Raw genomic sequence first — 20,595 nt, 5'->3', positions numbered from 1 at the left:
TATGTAAGGTTTTGGGTTAAAAATTATGTATGAAATTAAAAATATTAAATATAAAAGAAATAAAAATATATTTAACCAACTGTTACAATTTTTTTAATACTTTATAATATTTAGTAAAATTTTAAATGTTATTGATTCATTGGAAAGCACAAGATGGCTAAACAATTAAAAGGGTGTAATTTTTTTTTGTAAAATTTAAATTAATACCCAAAAAGAAATAAGTCATAGAATATTCTATGAATTCTTGTGCATACAAAGTCATAAATATTTTTACGACTATATTTTTTTATTTTATGTTGAAGTTATAAAAAAATTTATGATTTTTATTTTTTTAATACGATTTTGAAGTTGTAATTATTTTAATTTTTTTTATTTTTGTTTTAAAAGTCATAAATATTTTTTAAAAATTAATTATTAACAAATTTAGTTTGTTTTTTATTTTTAGTTTTATTTAATATTTTTATATTCTTGTATATTATTTTATTTAATATTTTATATTTTTTATAATATTAAAAATTATTATTTATTTTGTAAATTAAAAAAACTTAAATTTAAATAAAAATATTAAAATGTACTACATATATTTGTTTAAAAAATATTAAAATATTTTGTTACTAATATTAAAATATACTAAATATAGAAAACAAATAATAATATACTACACATTTTTATTTAAATTTAAGTCTTTTGCATATATTTTTTACTTTATAAAATAAATAATAATCCTTAAGGTTAGTAAAAATATAAAAAATATTTTAAAAAATAATATAAAAGTATATTAAATAAAATAATATAAAAAATATTAAATAAAAATAGAAATAAACTAAATTCATTAATAATTAATTAAAAATAATAATAAACGACTGAAGTCATAAACAATTTATGACTTCTAAAACAAATAAAATAACTTCAAAATCGTACTAAAAAAATAAAAAGTCATAAATTTTTTTACGATTTTAATAAATAAAAAAGAAAAACCTTAAAAAAAATTTACAAGTTTGTTCTTAGAAATTATAAGATACCTTACTATTTATCATTTTTGGATATTAATTTAAATTTTATTCCATTTGATAATTTAAGAAAAAAATTACACCCCTTTTTGATCGTTTAACCAGCAGAAGATTCTAATCGAGCTACATTTCTAAACATTACATATACTTTCAAAGAATATATGTCGTCAAACTGGATTAGAATTCTCAGCAAAAAAAAAAAAAGTGCTGGATTAGAATAACTCAATATATAATCTGAATTCATCTTCAGAACATATTGAATCTAATTTCTAAAAATTATATCCTTCAAACTTAACTTAAAATCGAGAAAAAAAATTCGTCAAAGTACCAGCATCTGAAAAAAAAGTCGCAAACTCATCAAAGGAGCAATGAACATACTTAGGCACGGTCAGTTCTGACAATAAATAATTAAATATGATACTATGTCACGAATGCACTAGTAATGCTTTTATATTTCCTCTTCGGACTGGTGGGAGAATCCCCTCGTAAGGTACAAGTCAAACAAACTATACATACAACGTTGTATTAAGATCAACTATGCACACAATCCAATGATGACGCAAACCAACACAAACCATAAAGAAAGAAAACAGAAACTACAAAAGATTCACTCAATGCAAAGGCTTTTATAAGATAAAGGGCTGAATCTCATTTATTCAAGAGATAATGGCATCAGAAAGAATATTCTCTTTATCCTACAAGACGTATGGATGAACACTATTGCTGCTTATAGTAGCCACTTTGGTGAGGCGGAGGATATGGAGATGGAATGGTATAAGGAGGCCGAGGAACAGAACCAGGTTGCTGTGCTTGTGCATTGTAGTACGGACCACGCCATCCCGGATATGCTGGTTGGCCATACTCATGGTTTGCTGGTGGCTGTTGATGAACCTGAGGGGGTGGGTATGGTGCAGTTGATGATGGTGGAATGTGGTATGGAGGTGGAGGCTGATGATGTTGTGCAGGACCACCATATGGGGGAGGGGGATGATGGCCATAGGGAGGAACTGGTGGCTGCTCAACTGGCTGCTGATAGTAAGGTGCTTGGGGACGAGCCGGATCTGTTTGTGTAGGGGATCTTTGATTTTGGCTTCCCACTGAAGGGTAGTTGCTGTTAAAACCACCTGTGTTTTTGTTATCCTGGAAACTCAGACCAGCCACTTGTCTTTGAACATCTTCAATCATTTCCCTGCACTGGATGTTCCGCGTCATTACAAAGTCGTTGCTCTGCTGCTTTACATTTGTGATTGCATCCTATTAAACAAAGAAATTGCATATTAATGTATGATAATATTTATTTTAAATAGAATCAACAGACCATATTATTCAAAAAATATCAGGAGCAATTTAAATTAAAATGATGATAACATGCAACCAATTAATAAATTGGCAAGTTTTTACAGAATAGAACTAAAAGCATATATAGTTGATAAGTTCTTACCTGCAGCGTAACATAGAATTTTAACCCTTCATTGATGTTGTCCTTTATTTCTCTAAATTTTGCTATGGCAGCTTCAATCTGCTTGTAGGCTTTTTCACGTGAAGCTGAAATAAATATAAGAAACCATCAGAAGGTCAACTATGATACAGGAAAGGTACACTCAAATTGGAGCATTCAGCACGAAATGTAATTGAGAAAATTTTCTTTTACTGGTTACTGTGGTTAGTCATAAAATTGTGTGCAGTATTAAACATAATCTGAAAACAGACTTAACCTTGTCAACAATGAAGGTAATTTATATGCACTAAAATATCAAATAAATAATATAAATAAGAAATATTGGATTGGATATTTTATATTTTCTATGTTTGTATTAATTTGAATTATGTTATAAATAACTAACAATTTATAACTCAGATCCTATTTATTAAATTCCAATGCATACACATATTTTGGTTGTTAGCCTGCTTAAAACCATATTCAATCAAGAAAACAACCAAATGTGACTTACCTTTGTAATCTTCGAGATTAAAGATAACAGAAAACTCATCATTTTGAGCCTGTGAACAATGGCAAACAATTATCAGAATCACATCATTAAAATTTATCACTTCTTCCACCATCTATCAGAAGCAAATACAAACACCAACAAAGGAAGTATTCAACCATAATGGCAGATAACCTGAATTTTTTGGTTTCACAGGCAAGGTCCACCCTCTCAAGAAGCATGAAATATTAAAAAGGTAGCTTGTATTTGCTAGTTACTTGGGAATTAGTTAGCAGTGGTAATCAAGAATCTAGAAGATAGAGGGGAATATTTCTTTTCTTATATGCATTAGCATTAGTTTGTTTTAGATGGGTTACAGGTATACAAAGATAAACACCTGGATCTGCAGCAACAATTGCTCTTGTGCCTCGATATTTTGAGCTATTTCTTCACAAATATGGTCATATTTTGCTATCTCCTTCTTGAAGAGATCATCATAAGAACCGGTGGATGTCATCAACTTGGGTAATATATCATCCTGAAGATATATATACAAATATAAGCAAAATAATATTTGTGTGTAATAGATTTGTGAATGGTAAAGTGCACAGGAGGAAACATTCCCAGCAATTTCTTCATATCCACAACATTAGAAACCTAAATGAAGTAAACAAACCCAAACCACTAATTCAATTATCTTGCACAATAAGTTAGCAGAAATGCAAGTTTAAAACAGAAAAATGCCATATACTTCTGTTTATCTTTCTTAATTACAGCTCAGCACTTTTTCACATCACATGTAGGGGATTGTGAATTCAAATGATAGAACACTGATAACAAGAATGGAGGGAATTTCATATTAATCAATAGATATAAAAACTCCATATTTGAATTACTTAGAATAAGCAGAAAGAAACAAAAAACTTATGAATGAAGAATCATGTACACAAGAATAAAAAGTGAATGGTTAATGCTAAACAGTGACAAAAAATCAAAAGAGAAACGTTTTTTAATTAAAAAGGGCTACTAATGGACTCTTACCATGATTTCCAATGCACCCCCAACATGATTTCCAACAAAATTTTCAATATATTGATTATTTAACCAAGGCACTGATTAGAATGACCCAAAGTGAAAATAGAGCCTTTACACCTATGTTGCACAGATACATGCCAAAATTGGTGGTGTATTTGATTATTGCATATCTGATATTGAAAAGGGACAGACTGGGGAAGGTGCTGGGGGAGAGCAGGAGATGGCAGACAACAAGGAAGTAAGGAAGGGGAAGCAGAGTAGAAGGGAGAATGCAAGGGACTTAAGTTGGAGTGGTCACAAGTGGATAAATTTTACATTTCTTTACATTTATAAATATCAATTTTATTTAACACAATGCATACCTGCATCTTAATTTTTTTTAAAGAAAAAATGTATGTATGATATCATTTCAAATAATAGTATCCATTCCATGCAACATAGATTCGGAGGCATAAGCTTAAAAGTTAAAATCATATTCAGTTCTCTAACATAAACAAAATGATTATACACTTCGTTAGAAATATCTGACGGTATCATTTTTACATCTTAGAATATTTTAGAGTATCCAAGATGATCAATTACGATTTATTCTTCTTTTATATTTTATGATTCGTTTCCTTATTTAATTAGGATCTTTGCAATAGGCATATTGTATCATGTAAATAGGAATGTTATCTCCGATATTTATTTGTATTTATTGCATTTATACAAAACAGACTCCATTGTGTAGTCAAGACACACGATTTCAGCATCTCTTGCATCTATTTTTCCCTCTTTCAACACACTTCATTTAAAAATTTTCCTTCTGCACTCAACAGTCAACACATGAATATATTTTACTACCATTGAATCCCGTGTTGCTCCCTAATATCATCACAAAAACAAAATCACTCCACAAAAAATTAATGTTTCTTCCCACATAAATATAAGGTTTAATACAAGGTACAGGTACTCATGCTGTCAATATACATTTACAGTTGGAATTTTTTTTTATATTTCTTTCATTTACATTTTAATACCTTTTGCAGCTTTAAATCAACCTTATAAGGTTATGCTTCATATGGTCACCAATGAATAAAATATTCTGACAAAAGTGAAAGCACAATCACAATTCACTAATATACCCAACTATTGCATGCTTTAGAATTTTAATATAGCTTACCATAATGAAAATAATAACACACCCATCAATTCTAATGACTCTCATCAGCCTCACACAGCACATGATTGGGATTAAGGACTGGAGCAACTCATGAAATTACAATAAAAATGGAACAAAAATATAAATATACTGGACTAAAATCCCCCAGGTAGTTTGTCCCACGTCAGGGTGTGCATGGTTGAGTTTGTGCAGTTTGCATTGCAGTGGATAGAATAGGTTGATTTTACCCCCTCTAAAGTGAGTGATTCACTTTAGAGATGAAAAAAAGGAATCTCAACCATTGATGAGAAAATCAAGGGAGATTTTAACAAATATCTATGATTTGTTATGCTTGTGTATGTAATATCAACCATGGATTATCTCATGATTCTTAGCAGAAGTTAAGATTCATTAATTTTCTTAGCAAAATATGAAAGTTTGAATAGTTTAGTATACTTCTGGATAATGCACATGCATAATCCCTAATTACCCTAAGAAAACATATTGGACAAAGGACATTAATTGTTGTATTCAGAAAGGGGAGAAGCACACATTATATGCAAACAACAGGAGAGAACTTTGTAATATTACTTCAATATCTTTGAATGTCACCAGAAAACCAACAAGTCGAGCATAAACAATGCATATAACTTGAAGGAAAGACAAGCATATTTCACGTCTTCAGATGATAAGACAGGAAAATTTAGTTTCTACAAGAAAAACCTAATTATGTGAATAAAGCTTATCAGGAACACCTTTCTTTTCATCTCTTTAAGCATATCTTCAAGACCAGCCCTTTGAGCTCCTAGAGTTTCTAGTTGCCTCTGCATTAGTCAGCACAAAGATTTCAACATGCATCATAAACACAGTAAATGAAATATTGTAGCTGCATTTAACATTACATCCTGTCAAACAATTAAAATATTTACAGCAATATTCTGAATGTACATTAAAATGCACATTAAACTATGGTTACAACATTAAACAACAGCTGCATAAATTTAGACCCAAGAAATGGTTATAGATTTTATTTCTCAGAAGTCAAAAATCATAATATAACAATAACAAGACCAAAACCAGCATACCAAGCTTTGCTTGAGAGATCCCACAATAGCATCTTCATTTTGATCAAAAGACATAATCGGCCTTGCCAAGCTTGGAAGTGCAGATTCAATCTGATTAAAACATCAGAGATTCAATGACTTAACAATGTTTTCTGATGACACTGGGAAGCAGACAAGTCATAACAAATAGTTCAACAATTTACCGGACGGGCGTCAAGGATCGACATGAGAGCTGAATGTTCTCTAACAGAACGCTCAATCCTACCATCACTTTCGGCAGCTTGCTTCAAGTTACCTGCAAACCTGTTTAGCCTATCCTGCAAGTTCTTGGTCAAGGTGCTTGATTGAGGCCTGGTCCATTTAGTGCCAAATTGGCTTCTAAATTGAGAATCTTCCCTTGCTTCCTTCTGCAACAATTCCTCAGTCTGGACCAGCAACTCTTGATTCACCCTCCTTAGGTCCTTAAGTTGCTGCAACTCTGCTTCCAAACCAGCAGGGCCCCCACTGATCTGCACAGCCTCCACATCTTCTTTGAGACTTGTTGGTAGAGTAAAATTTCCTTCCAAAGCAAGAATGGAATCTGGCAGCTCCATTTCCTTAAGCCTAACCCGGGTTAGCTCACTAGCTTGCTGCAACTTTTCAGCTTGTGTTCTTATAACGTCATCTACCATTTCAGTATACCGGGAGAGGGCCTTTGCACTGTTGTCGGGAACAAGACTTGCAAACATCTTCTCTTTGCTTGCATCTAGCACCTCATTCATGACCATGGACTTCACCATAGAAAATGCCGGAAGAGGCGGTAACGAACTTGGTGAAGGAACTCTCATGAGGTAAACCCTATCATTCTCCTTGACTGCCCTTTCAAGGTTCCGGTTAATATTGGCCTCTAACTTTCCAATTGCATCTAGAATTTGTGCCGCAGCACCCTTAGAGCTCTTCTTCGCCTCAGTCAGCACATTAACAGCACTCCGCAGTCGTGCAATCTCCTCTGCTATCTCCTCTTTATCATGCAGCTCCAAACCATACCTATAACAAGCTTCTGCATAAAACAGTGCCGCCTTTAACTGCACATGAACTATCCAGGACTTATCAAAATGCTGGCTCAAGGGTGCAACATTGAGCGCAGCTAAAGCTTCCTCATAATATATCCCAACCTACAAGTACAATATCTCAAATAAAAGTCAGTTCTCAGCCAAAAAACAAAACACGTGTCACAAGATCAACAAATCAGTTATCAAAGCAGTCAAACAATTAGCAGCATTTGCATAAAACATGCATATTTACAAATCATGATTCATAGTTAAAATTACACTGGCCAAAGAGTTTTAAAGCTCGATACAGACTCAAGAAACCCCAATGAGCTTCTACCATGCGTGACTTAGCGTGAAAGGACTGATCATACTGGTTCAATGAGTGTGTCCTCTAGAAACCATTATATTGGGTCTAAGAATCAAATACCCACCTGTCCTCAATCAGACAGTCTACAAAAAACCACTGGTCAAAGTTGCCAAACAATTAGCAGCATTTACATAAAAAGTATCATATTCACAATTAAAAATGTTCGTGCTAAAGAGTGCAGTCCCAAAGCTCGATACAAACTCAAAAAACCCCGGTGAGCTTCTACCATGAGTGAAAGGACTGATCATGCATGTTCAATGGGTATGCCCTCTAAAAAACATTATATTGGCCCAGGGATTAGACACCCACCCATCCTATGTGGAGCTCTTCAACGTCACTCAGACCTGTATCCACTTCTAAAATGTTGCATAAGTGATCCAACATTCTCCCAATATGGTCAATGATCACAGACTTCAAAGTTAAGCCTTTTTCGACTCTTGAGTATGGCGTAGTTGAAAAAACAACGAACTCAGCAAATACACCTTCCAGATGTGCAAGTTTGAACTCATAGCTGACAATCACTCCGTACCCAAGACAAAGTGACTTCATACGGGCCTTCCATGTCAGCTACAGACTTGGAGATCAAGACAGCATACTATTGTCTCGCCTGTGAATGGTATCCGAGTAAGAGACAAGCAGAAACCAGCATGTTAAAAGCCATTTCCAAAGCTTACAAGGTGCTGGGGTTGGATTATCCAAAGCAATCAAAACGCATTTATGACATGGAAAGGCCCATATGAAGTCACTTCTTCATAGTTCAAAGTTGCAAATACGGAAGATGTATTTGCTGAGTTCATTGTTTTTTTAACCATGCCATACTCGAGAGTACAAAAAGGTTTAGCTTTGGAGTCTTTGGATCGTTGGCCATATTGGGAGAATACTTCTAGCAATATGAACTTGCAGTTGGATCACTTCTGCCCCATTTTAGAAGTGGATACAAGTGTGAGTGACTTCAATCAGTCGAAGAGCTTCACATAGGAAAACTCAATGGAATTCATAATTGTCTCGATACTTTTTTCTAATTGTCTAAATAGTCAAGAATTAAGATCATTCTAATGCCCCCTTTTGCCATGCATATACTGAACCAACAGTTAGGATAAGAACAAATATGAAAGCTTCAATAAACGCGGATACCCCTAATGCATTGAAACTCATTGCCCATGCATAAAGGAAAACCATTTCAACATAAAGAAAACAACAAAAATGAGAGAAAACTATAATAACGGAATCGAAATTGTGACCAAGCATCTTCATAATCACTCAACTCAAGCATCGAACATGAAAGAATGATTATAAGTTAAAACATAGAACAAACTAGCACCGGACCTGCCTAGAGATCTTGGCACAGACACCGGGAGTGCTCCCTTTGGCAATGGTGTTCTCGAAGACGCACTCCTGCGCCTGCGCTAGCATGAGCTTCTCCAGCATCCCGGCGCACTCCACGGACAAATCGACAGTGGTGGAACTCCCAACAGAGGCCTTCATGGAGGCGTTGTCGCGGAGGAAGGCGAAGGATCCGGCAGCCGCGATGAAGGCGTGGGAGGCCTGACGGCGGCCGTCCACGGTGTTCCGATCATATGACAAACCAATCTGGCTGTAAACTGCGCCCAAATTGAAGAGCACGGAGGCCTTCTCGAGGTGGATGTTTTGCTGCGAGGCCTTCTGCTTGGGCTTGAAGGCGTCGAACCAGACGAAGGTGAGGGCGTTGACGTGGTCGGGGTCGGAGGAGATAGGGAACCGCGTCTCCACGAGACAGAGGGATTTGTAGTAGGTTTGGAGGAGGTCACGGCGCGTCGGGAGCGACGGATCGGAGTGGCGCTCCACGTCGGAGCGGAGTTGCTTCAGGGTTTGGAGATCGTCCTCAAGGTTCTGCGCCTCGCGCTCGGAGTAGTGGAAGGCCACGTAGTTGCGGAGAGGGCGGTAGAGATCTACGCTGTTCGTTTTCTTCTCGAAGATCGCCAGCATGATGTTTGCCGCGGCGGAAGACGACGGCGACGCGGCCATGGCAAGAGAAAGAAGAAGATCCCAGAAAGTTTGATTAATTACAATTTGGCCTGGATAAACAAAAACTCCTTTTGCTTCTCTCTGCGTTGCTTAAGCAAGCTTAACTACCCTTCTATTCTTCTGTGTGTGAATTTTGTTTCCTTTCAAGGGTGGAGTGGATGAGCAAGCGCTGCTATGACCGACCAATCATATACGATGCCCCATCAGAGGGTTTTGAATTTCAGACATTACACGGTGAAAACAAAGCCCTATTTTTTCATATATTAATATTAATTAAAAACTTAATGTCACTTTCTATCTATTATATTTTTTGGTTGTTTCATTCTCATACACAAAATTTTAAAACTTAATATATTCATTTAGAAGGTGATTTCCATGAACTTGTCATTGAAGAGAAATTTCTTAACGTTTAAGTTTATGAAAAGAAATTACAAGTACAAGTGTACAACTTTAAAAATAGACATCCATCTATTTTATATAATAATAACTAATTTTGATCATGCAAAGAACTTTTTAAATAATAATAACTAGTTATATAAATTGTTAAAAATTAATTTTTATTAACTACAATCGTATGCATAAGTAAAGAAATTATATATTTGAAACATCGTAACATTATGGCTATTGAATTTTTTTTTATTCATAATGGACTATTGACATTGCAAAATGATAGGTTCCACTTCTGCAACCACCGCACCACCCTGAACCCCATTGTCATCACCATTGTACCATAAGAAAGCTCTTCTTTTTCTCTGCCGAACTATTTTGCAGCAACAGGGAGCAACACAGAAGTAAAAAAAGAAATGGTCATGCGTCAAAATATGAGACATTAGATTGATCTAACTGATCAAAATGATTGTTAATATAAATTTTAAAATAATTTTATAAAAGTTAAATTATTTTTATAAAATAATTTATGATTGAATGTCTAGATAAAACTATTTCATATTATTTGTATATAATTTTTTTCTCTTTAAGAATATATTAATTAATTAATTAAAATTCAAGAACAATATAAGATTGGGTTTTTGCACTTTCTCTCTTTAGTTTGATAAAACTTAAAAGAGATATAATTCTGTTTAAATTTTTCACCCCTAACCTCGAATCTATCCGTTATTTACTAGACATTTGTTTAATGAAATCATCTTATATTTTCAAAGAATCACATCTTGTGAAATATTATAATTAGGAATGCGCTATTCTTTGATATATAAACATGTATTTGGTAAACTTTTAACATTACTGAGAATATTTTTGAAGTTTTAAATTAATAAATGAAAAAAGTAAAAATGAAAGTCATAGTAAAATTAGAAAATAAAATTTTCAGAATATAAACTTTCCCAGTCTACTGGCATGAGAATAAAATGCAAATTTTTTGGGAATAAAAGATATCCAACAATATTTTTATAACTTCAGCAAATATAAAAACAAAACATTTTCATTTACATATGTATAGAAATACAAAATGATTTCATAAAATAAACATCCCCTAGAAATAAAGATGCAAAATGTCAAACTGTCATATTTTGTACGCGTGGTCATCGACCAACGGGGTTTATGCGCGTGAAAGAATCCGGTCCGGTCCGGTTCGGTTCGGTTCAAGATGAGAGAAAAGCTAAAGCGTGTGTATAAATCAAAATTGTATTGTTTCCTTTCATTAGACTTTTCTGGAAGGAATAGGGGCAAGCAGCAAGTCCTATCCCAACCCTAGCCCTAACTTCGAACCTTCGTCCTTTCTCTCTTCTTCCTTCAGGTATCGCTTCCTCTCTCTTTCAATTTCAACCCCCTCTGCTCCATCGCTGCCTTTTTCTTTTCTCTATTTCTCTCTTCTTTTCACGGTTCGTCAGTTTCAATTTTTGTTTCTTATTTCTTTTAAATTATCAACTTTTGATTTGATTCGACGCAGATTCATCCGTACCGTTAGTTACTACTGGATTCGCGGTTGATTGCTGCTACCGGGTTTCTCCTCTTTCACGTATAAGGTAAGCAAAGGATGGAGAAAATATCCATGGAAACCTATCTCTCTTTGAATTACTCATTACACTTGATTGTGTATGCGTATATGAAAACAAATAACATTTTGCGTGATTTTATCATTTCACAATGTTCACTAACTTGCTTTGTTTCACGCTGCAAACATTGATATTATTGATCATGAGATGTAATCGAGTTTTCTTCTACTACTACTAACCTATTTTTGTCTTAATGACTTGTAAAATTGCACAATGTTCCAATTTTAATTCGTGTGAGCGATTTAGATTGCACTTGAGATCGCAGTTGGAATGAAATAATTTTAAAATTGCGATTCAGGTGTGATCTATGAAGTTGGTGACCTAGTTTCATTTTTTACCCACTTTTAAAGTTATCAACGAACCCTAACTGCTGTTCTTCCTCTTTCTGAGCTAGTTGTCACCCATCATTACTGATTGAAGTTCTAATCGCTGCACTAGCCACCCTTTTTTCTCTGTTTTCTGTTCTGTTCTTTACTCAAATTTCTTTTCCATTTGGTGCTATTGACAGATTTCAGTTTTCTGGCTTTTTCTGTTCTTGTTCAAATCCACCCTCTCTTGTTCTAACCCACACCCGCCTGTTTTATGTTTTATGTTCTGACTTGTGAGTATGATTGGATGATATTTATGAAATATGGATTACGGGCTATATGTACTAATATGCATGTATATGAATTTTGTTAAATCTTACTATTTGATTCATGTTTTTTTAGCCCTTTTTCTGATTTTAACTACCTTGTTGAAAAAGAACAAACATGAAACAGAAATGATCAGTGGAAAATTTGAAAATGGAAAAAAAGATGGGTTTGGGTCATCTGGCCTGACCTGACCTAAATCAGTCCCTAATTTTATTAAACCCAAAAACCCCTTGTGAAATTCAGTTGTTGTTTTGCAGTTCATTTTTCCTGTGTCTTGAAAATTAAATTGTCAATACTGTGTTTGAAGACTTTGTTAGTGGATTTAGTTTGATTTCTATCATACACTCCTCATGTCATACTATTTTCACCTTTTTCAGACTCCGTCTTTTCAATCATCTTTCCAAGTTTTTTCTAATTTCAGCCATCTTCACTATAGGTGGTGAGCAATGCTCATCTATTTGCGCTGTTTTTATTTGTGGTAATAGAAATGTTCAGAATATGTAGCCTTTTTTGAAGTAATAAGCCCTGAGCCCTTGTATCCCCCACTTGCTTTTTGAAATTTAAACTGACATTGTGACTGAGTAGATGTCTGAAGGGCCATATATTAATGTTCTTTTGATTAATCCGAAAAAGAACAAGGTTGTATTTTGTGATATTTTTTTGGCTACTTGTTTGTAGCAAGTTTCTTTTCCTTTTTTTATTTTATTGCAAAGAACAGGTGCTAAATATGTTTGCATAAATAACAGTGTGAAGTAGCATTTTTTGTTGTTTGTCTAATCCTCTGAAATATTCAATATTAACGATTTGATTTGATTTGGTCAAAACTAACTTTGATTTTTCTCTTCTGTGAGATGCACTTCCGGTCATCATTTTACCAACATGCAGATTTTGAGTTGGTTTCTGAATATAAATGGACGCCAAACGGTTCATCCAGCTGGTTGAGGAGAAGAAGAAGAAAATTATGGAGAGAAAGGAAGCTCCTTTGAAATGGGAGCAGAAGCTGGAAGCTGCTGCTGAAGCTAAAGAGAGGAAGCTGAAGGTTGCAAAGCATACAAAAAGATCTGGCTCTGATAGTGACAGCGATTATGACAGTGATGATGAGAGTAGAAAGACAAGTAAAAGATCTCACAGGAAGCACAGAAAGCATTCTCACTACGACTCTGGTGACCATGAGAAAAGGAAAGAAAAAAGTTCCAAACGGAAAACAAAGAAATGGTCCTCTGAATCTAGTGATTATAGTAGTGATGACTCTGAGAGTAGCTTTGAGGAGGAGAGAAGAAGAAAGAAGAAGCAAAGCAAGAAGCTGAGAGATCGGGGTTCAAGATCAGATTCTAGCAACTATGATTCTACTGCTGATGAATTAAGCAAGAGGAAAAGACAGCACAAACGGCAACGCCCATCAAAATTTAGTGGATCAGACTACTCTACTGATGAAGGAGATAGTCTAGTTCAGAAAAGAAATCATGGAATGCATAGCAAACGCCATCGACAATCAGAATCTAGTGAATCTGACTTGTCAAGTGATGACGCTCCCCGTAAGAAAGGCCACAGAAAGCACCATAAACATCACAAGCGATCACATAATGTGGAGCTGAGGTCGTCTGATTCTGATTATCGCAGTCATGGTCAAAGAAGCAGATCAAAGTCATTGGAAGAAAATTCTGAAGATGAAAGCAAAAAAAGATCAATGGATAAGAAGTCTGGTCGCCATCACCACCATTGTCACCACCACCATCGCCGCCACCACCATCGCCACCACTTGGATGATGAGAGAAACTACATGCAGCAACACTCTCCTAAATTCAATGGAAAGCATGGCGAGGAGTTAGACAAAACTGAAACTGAGAAAAAGGATGGTGGTCATCATGAAAGTAGAGCTATGGTTGAGAATAATGATGGTCAAATTTTTTGATTTTTGAGAATCTGTCCTGCTATCTGTTTGTGGTGCTTCTGTACTGGAATTGGTAACTGACTATTTGATATTCAAATTAAAGTTAAAGGAACAATTTCATTATTTATGTCGGTTGTAATATTGGCGGCAGTTATTGACACTATTGAAACTTTGTTGGGTCATTGTTGGCTGATGACATTAAGTTGATCCTTATTCATCTATAAACAGTTGTATTTGAAGTTTACAAAAAGAATACTCTTGAGGGTTCTTGAGGGATTTTTCTTTGTTTGGTTTTGCTACTGCACTCGGTTACTCATTTGTGGGTAGAGACTGATTCGTCAACTTTAGTAACTGTTAGTGTTGAAAAGACGTGTGAATACTTGCCGTGGACAATCATTGCAGGGTCATCAAAGAGCTCTGAAAAAATGCTTGGGAGGTACGTGTTGCACGCCATGAGGAAAGCTAAGAATTGCAGGTGCATAGGCAATGGCCTGCTATTGATTTTTTTTTTTTCACAACACCTTATCGGTTGCAGCTACGTGTACGTTTGCATGAAATACCTACCTATGGTTGTGGGCAGATTTTTTTAGATGATCTCATTTTTTGTTTTGGACTTTGTCCTCCTTTTATCTTGAAAGGTTAAATTAATCTTTTAGTCTTTTAATTTATTATTTAGGTTTAATTTGATTTTTTAATTTTTAAAACTAGGTTTCTTTATTCAATTTGGTCATTTAATTTTTAAAATTCATTATTTTTTTTAAAATGCATATTTTGTGGTGTTTTAAAATCACTTAGTTATGATTTTAAACTGTTATAAAATATGATTTCTTACTATTTAAATTAAAGGATTAAATTAAAATAATTTTAAAAAATTAGAAGATTAAATTAAACCTAAAAAAGATTAGAAGAATAAATTAAATCTAAAAAATAAATTAAAAATAAATTAGAGTACTAAAAAAACTAATTTAACCAAGTTTAAATCTCATCGACGTCAACACTAATTCTTAAAAGCTTTCATTGTTACGGAGCCATTAATTCTTAAAAGCTTTCATGGTAAGACATGAAATATATATTTGATGAGAGCATGACAGCTTGACAAGTTAATTTGTTAATTTTATTACATGTGGTTGAAATTATTTTAGTTTGGGAAATATTAAATAATATTAACCATCTAACGTTAATGTGATTGTATGATAAGGACTAATTTCTTTCAACTCTGAATACTGAATTTAATGAACTGTTCATTAGTTTATCAATTTTTAATTTTTCTATTATTAACATGAGATTTTGTTGTCGATCTAATTAAATTAGTTCTTACTGTGTAACAACCAAAACACAAAAGCAGACGCATTTTGAAATTGTCGCAAATTCAAATCTCATTTTAATGAGAGTAAAATGATATAAAATACTTTTGGAAGCTATGCGAGTCGAGCTTAATTAAAAACAGCCGAATTACACGTCGACTCTTGGCTCAGTGTCAATCTTAATGTCAATATATCGATGATGGCTGCGTGATAATACGGGCATTGATAGAACTAGAACAAAATATTGGCTTGCAAGAGTGAAACAAACCAACCCTAGCAAAAGTATTTTTCAACTTTCTTAAGCCTGGTATTCCCGTCCTCTATTTGGACCCCGGAAATTCTTATATATAGACTAAAATTCCAAAATTGTTTTTTATTGTACATTCCACGCTGAGATGCTTGATCCTCAGCAAAGGCAATGAAATAATTATGGAGTATTTTAAATTCAAAAAATGATACAACAGTGCCCAAAAGTCCATTTTGGTCAGAAGTTCTTCAATATCTTATCAGCGGATACTCCAGCAGCAACAAGAATTGATGTCACTTCCTGCAACAATAACATACTCAAGGGTCATGCATTGGAACCACGACATAAAGAAAACGCTAGCAACACAATATTTTACACTCTGTTGCTGTGTGAAACCCCATGTGACCCCACTAATTAAGAATGAACCTACATTATTTATGGGGCCACATTAGGTTTTATCCAACAAAAAAAAATTAGTGTTGTTAGCATTTCTCAATTCTCACTACATAGCATTGTAGAAAAAACATGAGCTACAAAAATCCTTAGCAACATTGATAACAGATCAAGTGGCTAAAAGCATTGTAGACAATAATTTGAACAATGCATATCTCTTCCCCGCGAGATTGTGAAGCAACCTATCTTTCTCAAGCAAGTCACTGAACGCATTCACACATAATATATGCTATAATAACCCGTTCCTTATATAGAAGTGAGTGTTTTGTACAATAAAATCCTATTTGAGTGAGTCCAGTTTAAAGGCACTTAGATTGGTGACATGCATGAGTGCATCCAAATCCCATCTTGATAAATAAAGCTGTTTCGTCAACTTCTCCTAATGCACCTTATTCTCTATTAGTTGGACAGCTCTTTCACTAAGTTTGAAAAAAATAAGAAAATCAGAGAGCAGGGAAAGGAGAATGAAAACTACTAGATTGTAATCAACGTGATGCATGACTTGTGGAGATTACCTTGTCTTGTCAGCAAAATCTTGAGTAATTCATTTGTTTCTATAATTATTTAAATTTTTAGTCATTGTGGCTTTACCTAAGGCTAATTGAAAGTGCTATTTATAGGAGGTTTGGTTTCCTCAAAAGGAACCATTATGGCATCTTTCTCTCATTCTCTACATAGGTTTCTTCATATAACTTGACTAGGAAAGGCTGGCAATTGCCCAGAAGGTTGTACTAGTGGACAAGTTAATAAACACAGAACAAATACATGTCTCATAATTATGAAGATAGACAAGTAAAGCTAAGCTCTAATAGCGCACCTCGGTCATCTGTTTCTGTCCACAAAGTACAGCACCAGTTGCCAGTGGGTCAGATATTTGCTTCTCTCTTGAAAATGCAGCCTGTGGATGTAATCATGTGTGAAATGAAAACAATCTTCACCTTGTGAAGCTAGTAAAATGAAACTCTAATCCAACGTGCTGACACACTTTACCTGAACATAGCCACTTTCCCCAGTCCAACTCTCATCTGGTTGAGACAATACAGGCACAATCTTCACACCGGAAGATTCCCAATCTTTAAACCTATCCTATAACATAAAAGAACATTGTTATTAAAGCAAGCTCTGATTGAAAGTAGTTTGAGCTTTCCTTCCATCAAGCTAACAAACGAAACAACTGAACTAACCTGATAAGCCATTCTCTGAAGGTTCCTGGCCCCATAATATAGTCTCACATCAGACCTCTTCGCAGCATCAAATCCTGACTCAATAAGCGACCGAATTGGACTGCACACAACAAAGTAAACAGTGACACCAAATTAAAGAAAATAAATGGAAAATCTAGTATTATGGTCCTGTTTAGGCAAACTTTTCTATAAACACTTACAGCAGAAAAAAAAAACTAAAATGAATTGTGCTACTCCCACAAGTTAAAATCAACTAATACACTTAACTTTCATAAAACCTCTTTCATCTAGTATTGAGGTGTATAAGTTTAACTCAGAGAAAAAACTCAATTCATTATACCTTGTTAACTTCTTCTCTTATAAGCATTAATGGAAACATTTATCCAATCCGAACCTAGTAGCACACTGTTTTATTGTTAATAAATTCAATACAAGATTTTAAAATTCGGTAACTATTTGCAACTGTAGCATCAAGGTTTTGGGGTCTATGCCGCATTGATACTGCAATTAGATTTGCAATTTTTGGCAATATCAAGGATTGTGACAAAACTAGAACAACAACTGTAATCTAAAACCTTCATTTCCATGTAGCATGAATTTGTTACAACAGAAATTCTACGTTCTATAAAATTTTGGGGGTAAAAAGGTAAATCGGAGAACTGACCTAATTCCAGATCCAGTGGCGAAGACGAGAACGGTTCCAAAATTCTTCGGAGGGTGGATCCGATCGATGTTGAATCCGTTTCCCATGACTTGGCTGAGTTCAACCACATCCCCTCTCTTCAACGCGCACAGCGCTTCCGCGGTGGACCCCGCCACGCTCTTCACCAGAAACTCGAACACTCCACGCGCCGCGGCGAGCTTCGGCGGCGACGCGATGGCCAGAAACGAGGGCTTGAGCGCGTCGGGGAGGCGGAGCTGGAGGTACTGCCCGGCGAGTGTGTGGGACGCGGCGTGATCGGGCGCGTCGGAGACGTCGATGGCGATGTGGAAGAGGGACTCGGCGGCGTGCTCGACCTCGGAGAGAGGGGCCGGGGTCCAGACGGTGGTGTCCTGGCGTAGTGCGGCGGAAGCGGTGGCAAGGCGGCGGCGGCGGGTGGTGGTGCGAAGGTTTAGGTGGAGGCGGCGTAGGATGGACATGGAGGGGCTAAAGTGCGCATGGGGGTGGAGGGTGAGAGAGGGTGGCGGGGAGAACACGAGAGAAATGTTTTTTTTTTTTTAATGTGGTTTTGTTTGGTGAGGTATTACGTGGAGGGTTCGGTCAGAGTGAGAAGGGGACGCGGAAGTGGCGGGTAATGATAAAATGCGCCTTGGGTGAATCTTACTGAATTGAGGATTCCACGTGTCATTCATTCTTGGTTGTCCCATGGAGCTGGAAGATGATGCCTGGATACAGATAATTGGCACAAACAAAATGGTAAAAATATTATTTCCTCCTTTCCAAAATATGACCGATGCTTAAAAAAAAATCACCTGGTAAAAAGATATTCTAAAAGAATTAATATTTATTAAGGATATTTTTATTTTTTTATCTTAATTTCAATAAATATATTATTAAGTCTTTCAAAATAATATTATTATAGGATAAAATTGGAAAAAAATATTTGAATATCTAATTGAAAAGTAAAAATATCAATCCATTTGAAATATTTTTTAAAGGTTAAAATTATAATTATTTTGGAGCAGAAGAAATACTATTTTTATTTTTTTGATAAACAAGAAATTTATGCTCAGGGATTCAATAGGATTAAGGCACACTTCAAGATTGAATCAAACTCATGTTTTGGCATACGATTTAGCATTATTTTAATTTTTCGAAATTTTTTAACTTATTTTACTTTTAGTTCGAGATTATTAATAGGTATATACTCTTGGGATGATTTGCTCAATTTGGTGGTTTTTTTTTTACTAGTATTCGTTAAAATATGATTGTTCAGTACTTTGAAATTTAAGACTAGATATATGCGTTAAATATTTAAAAAGAACTTTAGAAAATATTTTGTGGTGGTCTCTACAAGGATCAAATCGTGTAGCCGTTTTGACTTATCTGCGGTAATTTTCTAACAGTTCTTTTTTGGGGGGTATATTTTATGGGTACATTTTCTACTAGTTTATTTTTTTTATACTGACATTTTCTACCAGTTTTGTTATACTATGTATGCTATCGAATGATAAAAGAAATACTGTGTATGTTATCTTCTATCGTTTTTTGTTGTTGCGATTTTGTCATAATATTGACGTTTTTAAAAATTGCAAAACAAAAGTACTGCAAGTAGTTCAAATCGGCCTCATGTCAACAATTAATTTCAAAATAAGTCTACTTTAATAAGATACCTAATTCGTCAATCACCCCATTCACCATTCACCCATCCTTTTGGTTTTGGGGCAAATTCTCGAACAATTAAAAATGATTTTTTGTATAATTTGTAAAAGGTTGTTAGTTAAGATGTATTGAACGTTTTATTAAAAACGAGTATCGGACATTTAGTTAATAACATAACTTTTTGACATTTTTCATATACAGAGGTATATTGGACACTTTGCTTAAAACACGCTTTGGACGAAACCATTTTTTCTCAAAAACTTGGTTATTTTGCAAAACGATTTTCGTAAGCAGTTATAGAATATCTTATTTGATAGATATATAACTGCACATGTATATGTTACTGATAATATTGAACAGTACGTCATGAGAGACTATCACATCTTTTTGACTACTTTTTCTTCTACTTGGGTACAATATATATATAATTCAAAAAAACTCAGTTTTTTTCACATTCTATAGCTTTTGAACATTATAAATGACAATTTTGGTTATTAAACTTGTAAGTTTTATAACAGAAAAATATAATAAAAAAAAAAGAGACAATACGTATGTAAAGGAAATAAAATAATTTTATTCTGCATCGAATTGTTCTCAACAACAATACAATAAATAATAAATTAAAAGCAAAACAAAAGCTAATCACATAACAAGATTTCAGCAAAACGGAAAATTGAAATTGACTTGATTTTAAAGTATAAGAATCACTTATTGACTAGACTAATCCATAACTGAAACAAAGAAAAATAAATAAAATATGTGGTTACAAACGTAATTTAAACAAATTTAAAAACTCCTCCTTGCTTTAGGAACTACAAACTCTGATTCTTTGCCTTAAGAGTTCAAATTTGTTGATAGACAATGACTTTGTAAACATGTCAGTCAGTTAATCTTTAGATTTGTAGTAAATTAAATTCACTTCTCCACTTTGTTGCATCTTTCTCAAAAAAATAGAGTTTGATGTTG

At 34.4% G+C, this 20,595-nt stretch overlaps 3 protein-coding genes across 4 annotated transcripts; 1 reads left to right on the top strand and 2 right to left on the bottom strand.

Moving 5' to 3' along the window:
* Positions 1-1,431: 1,431 nt before the first annotated feature.
* LOC114403657 (vacuolar-sorting protein BRO1-like) lies at positions 1,432-9,817 on the bottom strand. Its single transcript, XM_028366757.1, has 8 exons — positions 8,903-9,817; positions 6,382-7,332; positions 6,200-6,289; positions 5,870-5,938; positions 3,336-3,476; positions 2,963-3,011; positions 2,452-2,555; positions 1,432-2,264 (listed from the first exon to the last, which is right to left on the bottom strand). The coding sequence occupies exons 1-8, from the start codon at positions 9,578-9,580 to the stop codon at positions 1,728-1,730; spliced, it is 2,619 nt and encodes an 872-aa protein (XP_028222558.1). The 5' UTR covers positions 9,581-9,817; the 3' UTR covers positions 1,432-1,727.
* A 1,404-nt stretch (positions 9,818-11,221) lies between these two features.
* Positions 11,222-14,403, top strand: LOC114402817 (protein FAM133-like). Of its 2 annotated transcripts, none has more exons than XM_028365501.1 (3): positions 11,222-11,333; positions 11,487-11,562; positions 13,113-14,403. In XM_028365501.1, exon 3 carries the CDS (start codon positions 13,138-13,140, stop codon positions 14,137-14,139), a length of 1,002 nt encoding a protein of 333 aa, XP_028221302.1. In that variant the 5' UTR covers positions 11,222-11,333; positions 11,487-11,562; positions 13,113-13,137; the 3' UTR covers positions 14,140-14,403. The 2 variants fall into 2 exon arrangements, with proteins under 2 accessions (XP_028221302.1, XP_028221301.1); XM_028365500.1 differs by having other exon boundaries at positions 13,079-14,403.
* Positions 14,404-15,626: 1,223 nt separating this feature from the next.
* LOC114401373 (fruit protein pKIWI502-like) lies at positions 15,627-18,572 on the bottom strand. The gene is made up of 5 exons (XM_028363881.1): positions 17,971-18,572; positions 17,307-17,406; positions 17,113-17,208; positions 16,940-17,020; positions 15,627-15,969 (listed from the first exon to the last, which is right to left on the bottom strand). Exons 1-5 carry the CDS (start codon positions 18,444-18,446, stop codon positions 15,907-15,909), a joined length of 816 nt encoding a protein of 271 aa, XP_028219682.1. The 5' UTR covers positions 18,447-18,572; the 3' UTR covers positions 15,627-15,906.
* Between the last annotated feature and the right edge of the window lie 2,023 nt (positions 18,573-20,595).

Source organism: Glycine soja, chromosome 20 (genome assembly GCF_004193775.1).
Source record: "Glycine soja cultivar W05 chromosome 20, ASM419377v2, whole genome shotgun sequence".
Lineage (NCBI taxonomy): Eukaryota > Viridiplantae > Streptophyta > Magnoliopsida > Fabales > Fabaceae > Glycine > Glycine soja.
The sequence above is the reverse complement of the archived record's forward strand: the minus strand, read 5'-3'. Positions and strand labels throughout refer to the sequence as shown.

What these genes read in the sequence shown, in the direction of transcription:
- LOC114403657 (XM_028366757.1), bottom strand. Translation starts at nt 9,580, where the DNA reads ATGGCCGCGTCGCCGTCGTCTTCCGCCGCGGCAAACATCATGCTGGCG. An exon ending in GATCTCTCAAGCAAAGCTTG is followed by an intron (nt 5,939 to 6,199) that starts GTATGCTGGTTT and finishes TGACTAATGCAG; the next exon opens with AGGCAACTAGAAACTCTAGG. An exon ending in TAATCTCGAAGATTACAAAG is followed by an intron (nt 2,556 to 2,962) that starts GTAAGTCACATT and finishes TATTTATTTCAG; the next exon opens with CTTCACGTGAAAAAGCCTAC.
- LOC114401373 (XM_028363881.1), bottom strand. Translation starts at nt 18,446, where the DNA reads ATGTCCATCCTACGCCGCCTCCACCTAAACCTTCGCACCACCACCCGC. An exon ending in GGGAAAGTGGCTATGTTCAG is followed by an intron (nt 17,021 to 17,112) that starts GTAAAGTGTGTC and finishes TTACATCCACAG; the next exon opens with GCTGCATTTTCAAGAGAGAA. An exon ending in GACAGAAACAGATGACCGAG is followed by an intron (nt 15,970 to 16,939) that starts GTGCGCTATTAG and finishes TTATTGTTGCAG; the next exon opens with GAAGTGACATCAATTCTTGT.
- LOC114402817 (XM_028365501.1), top strand. Translation starts at nt 13,138, where the DNA reads ATGGACGCCAAACGGTTCATCCAGCTGGTTGAGGAGAAGAAGAAGAAA.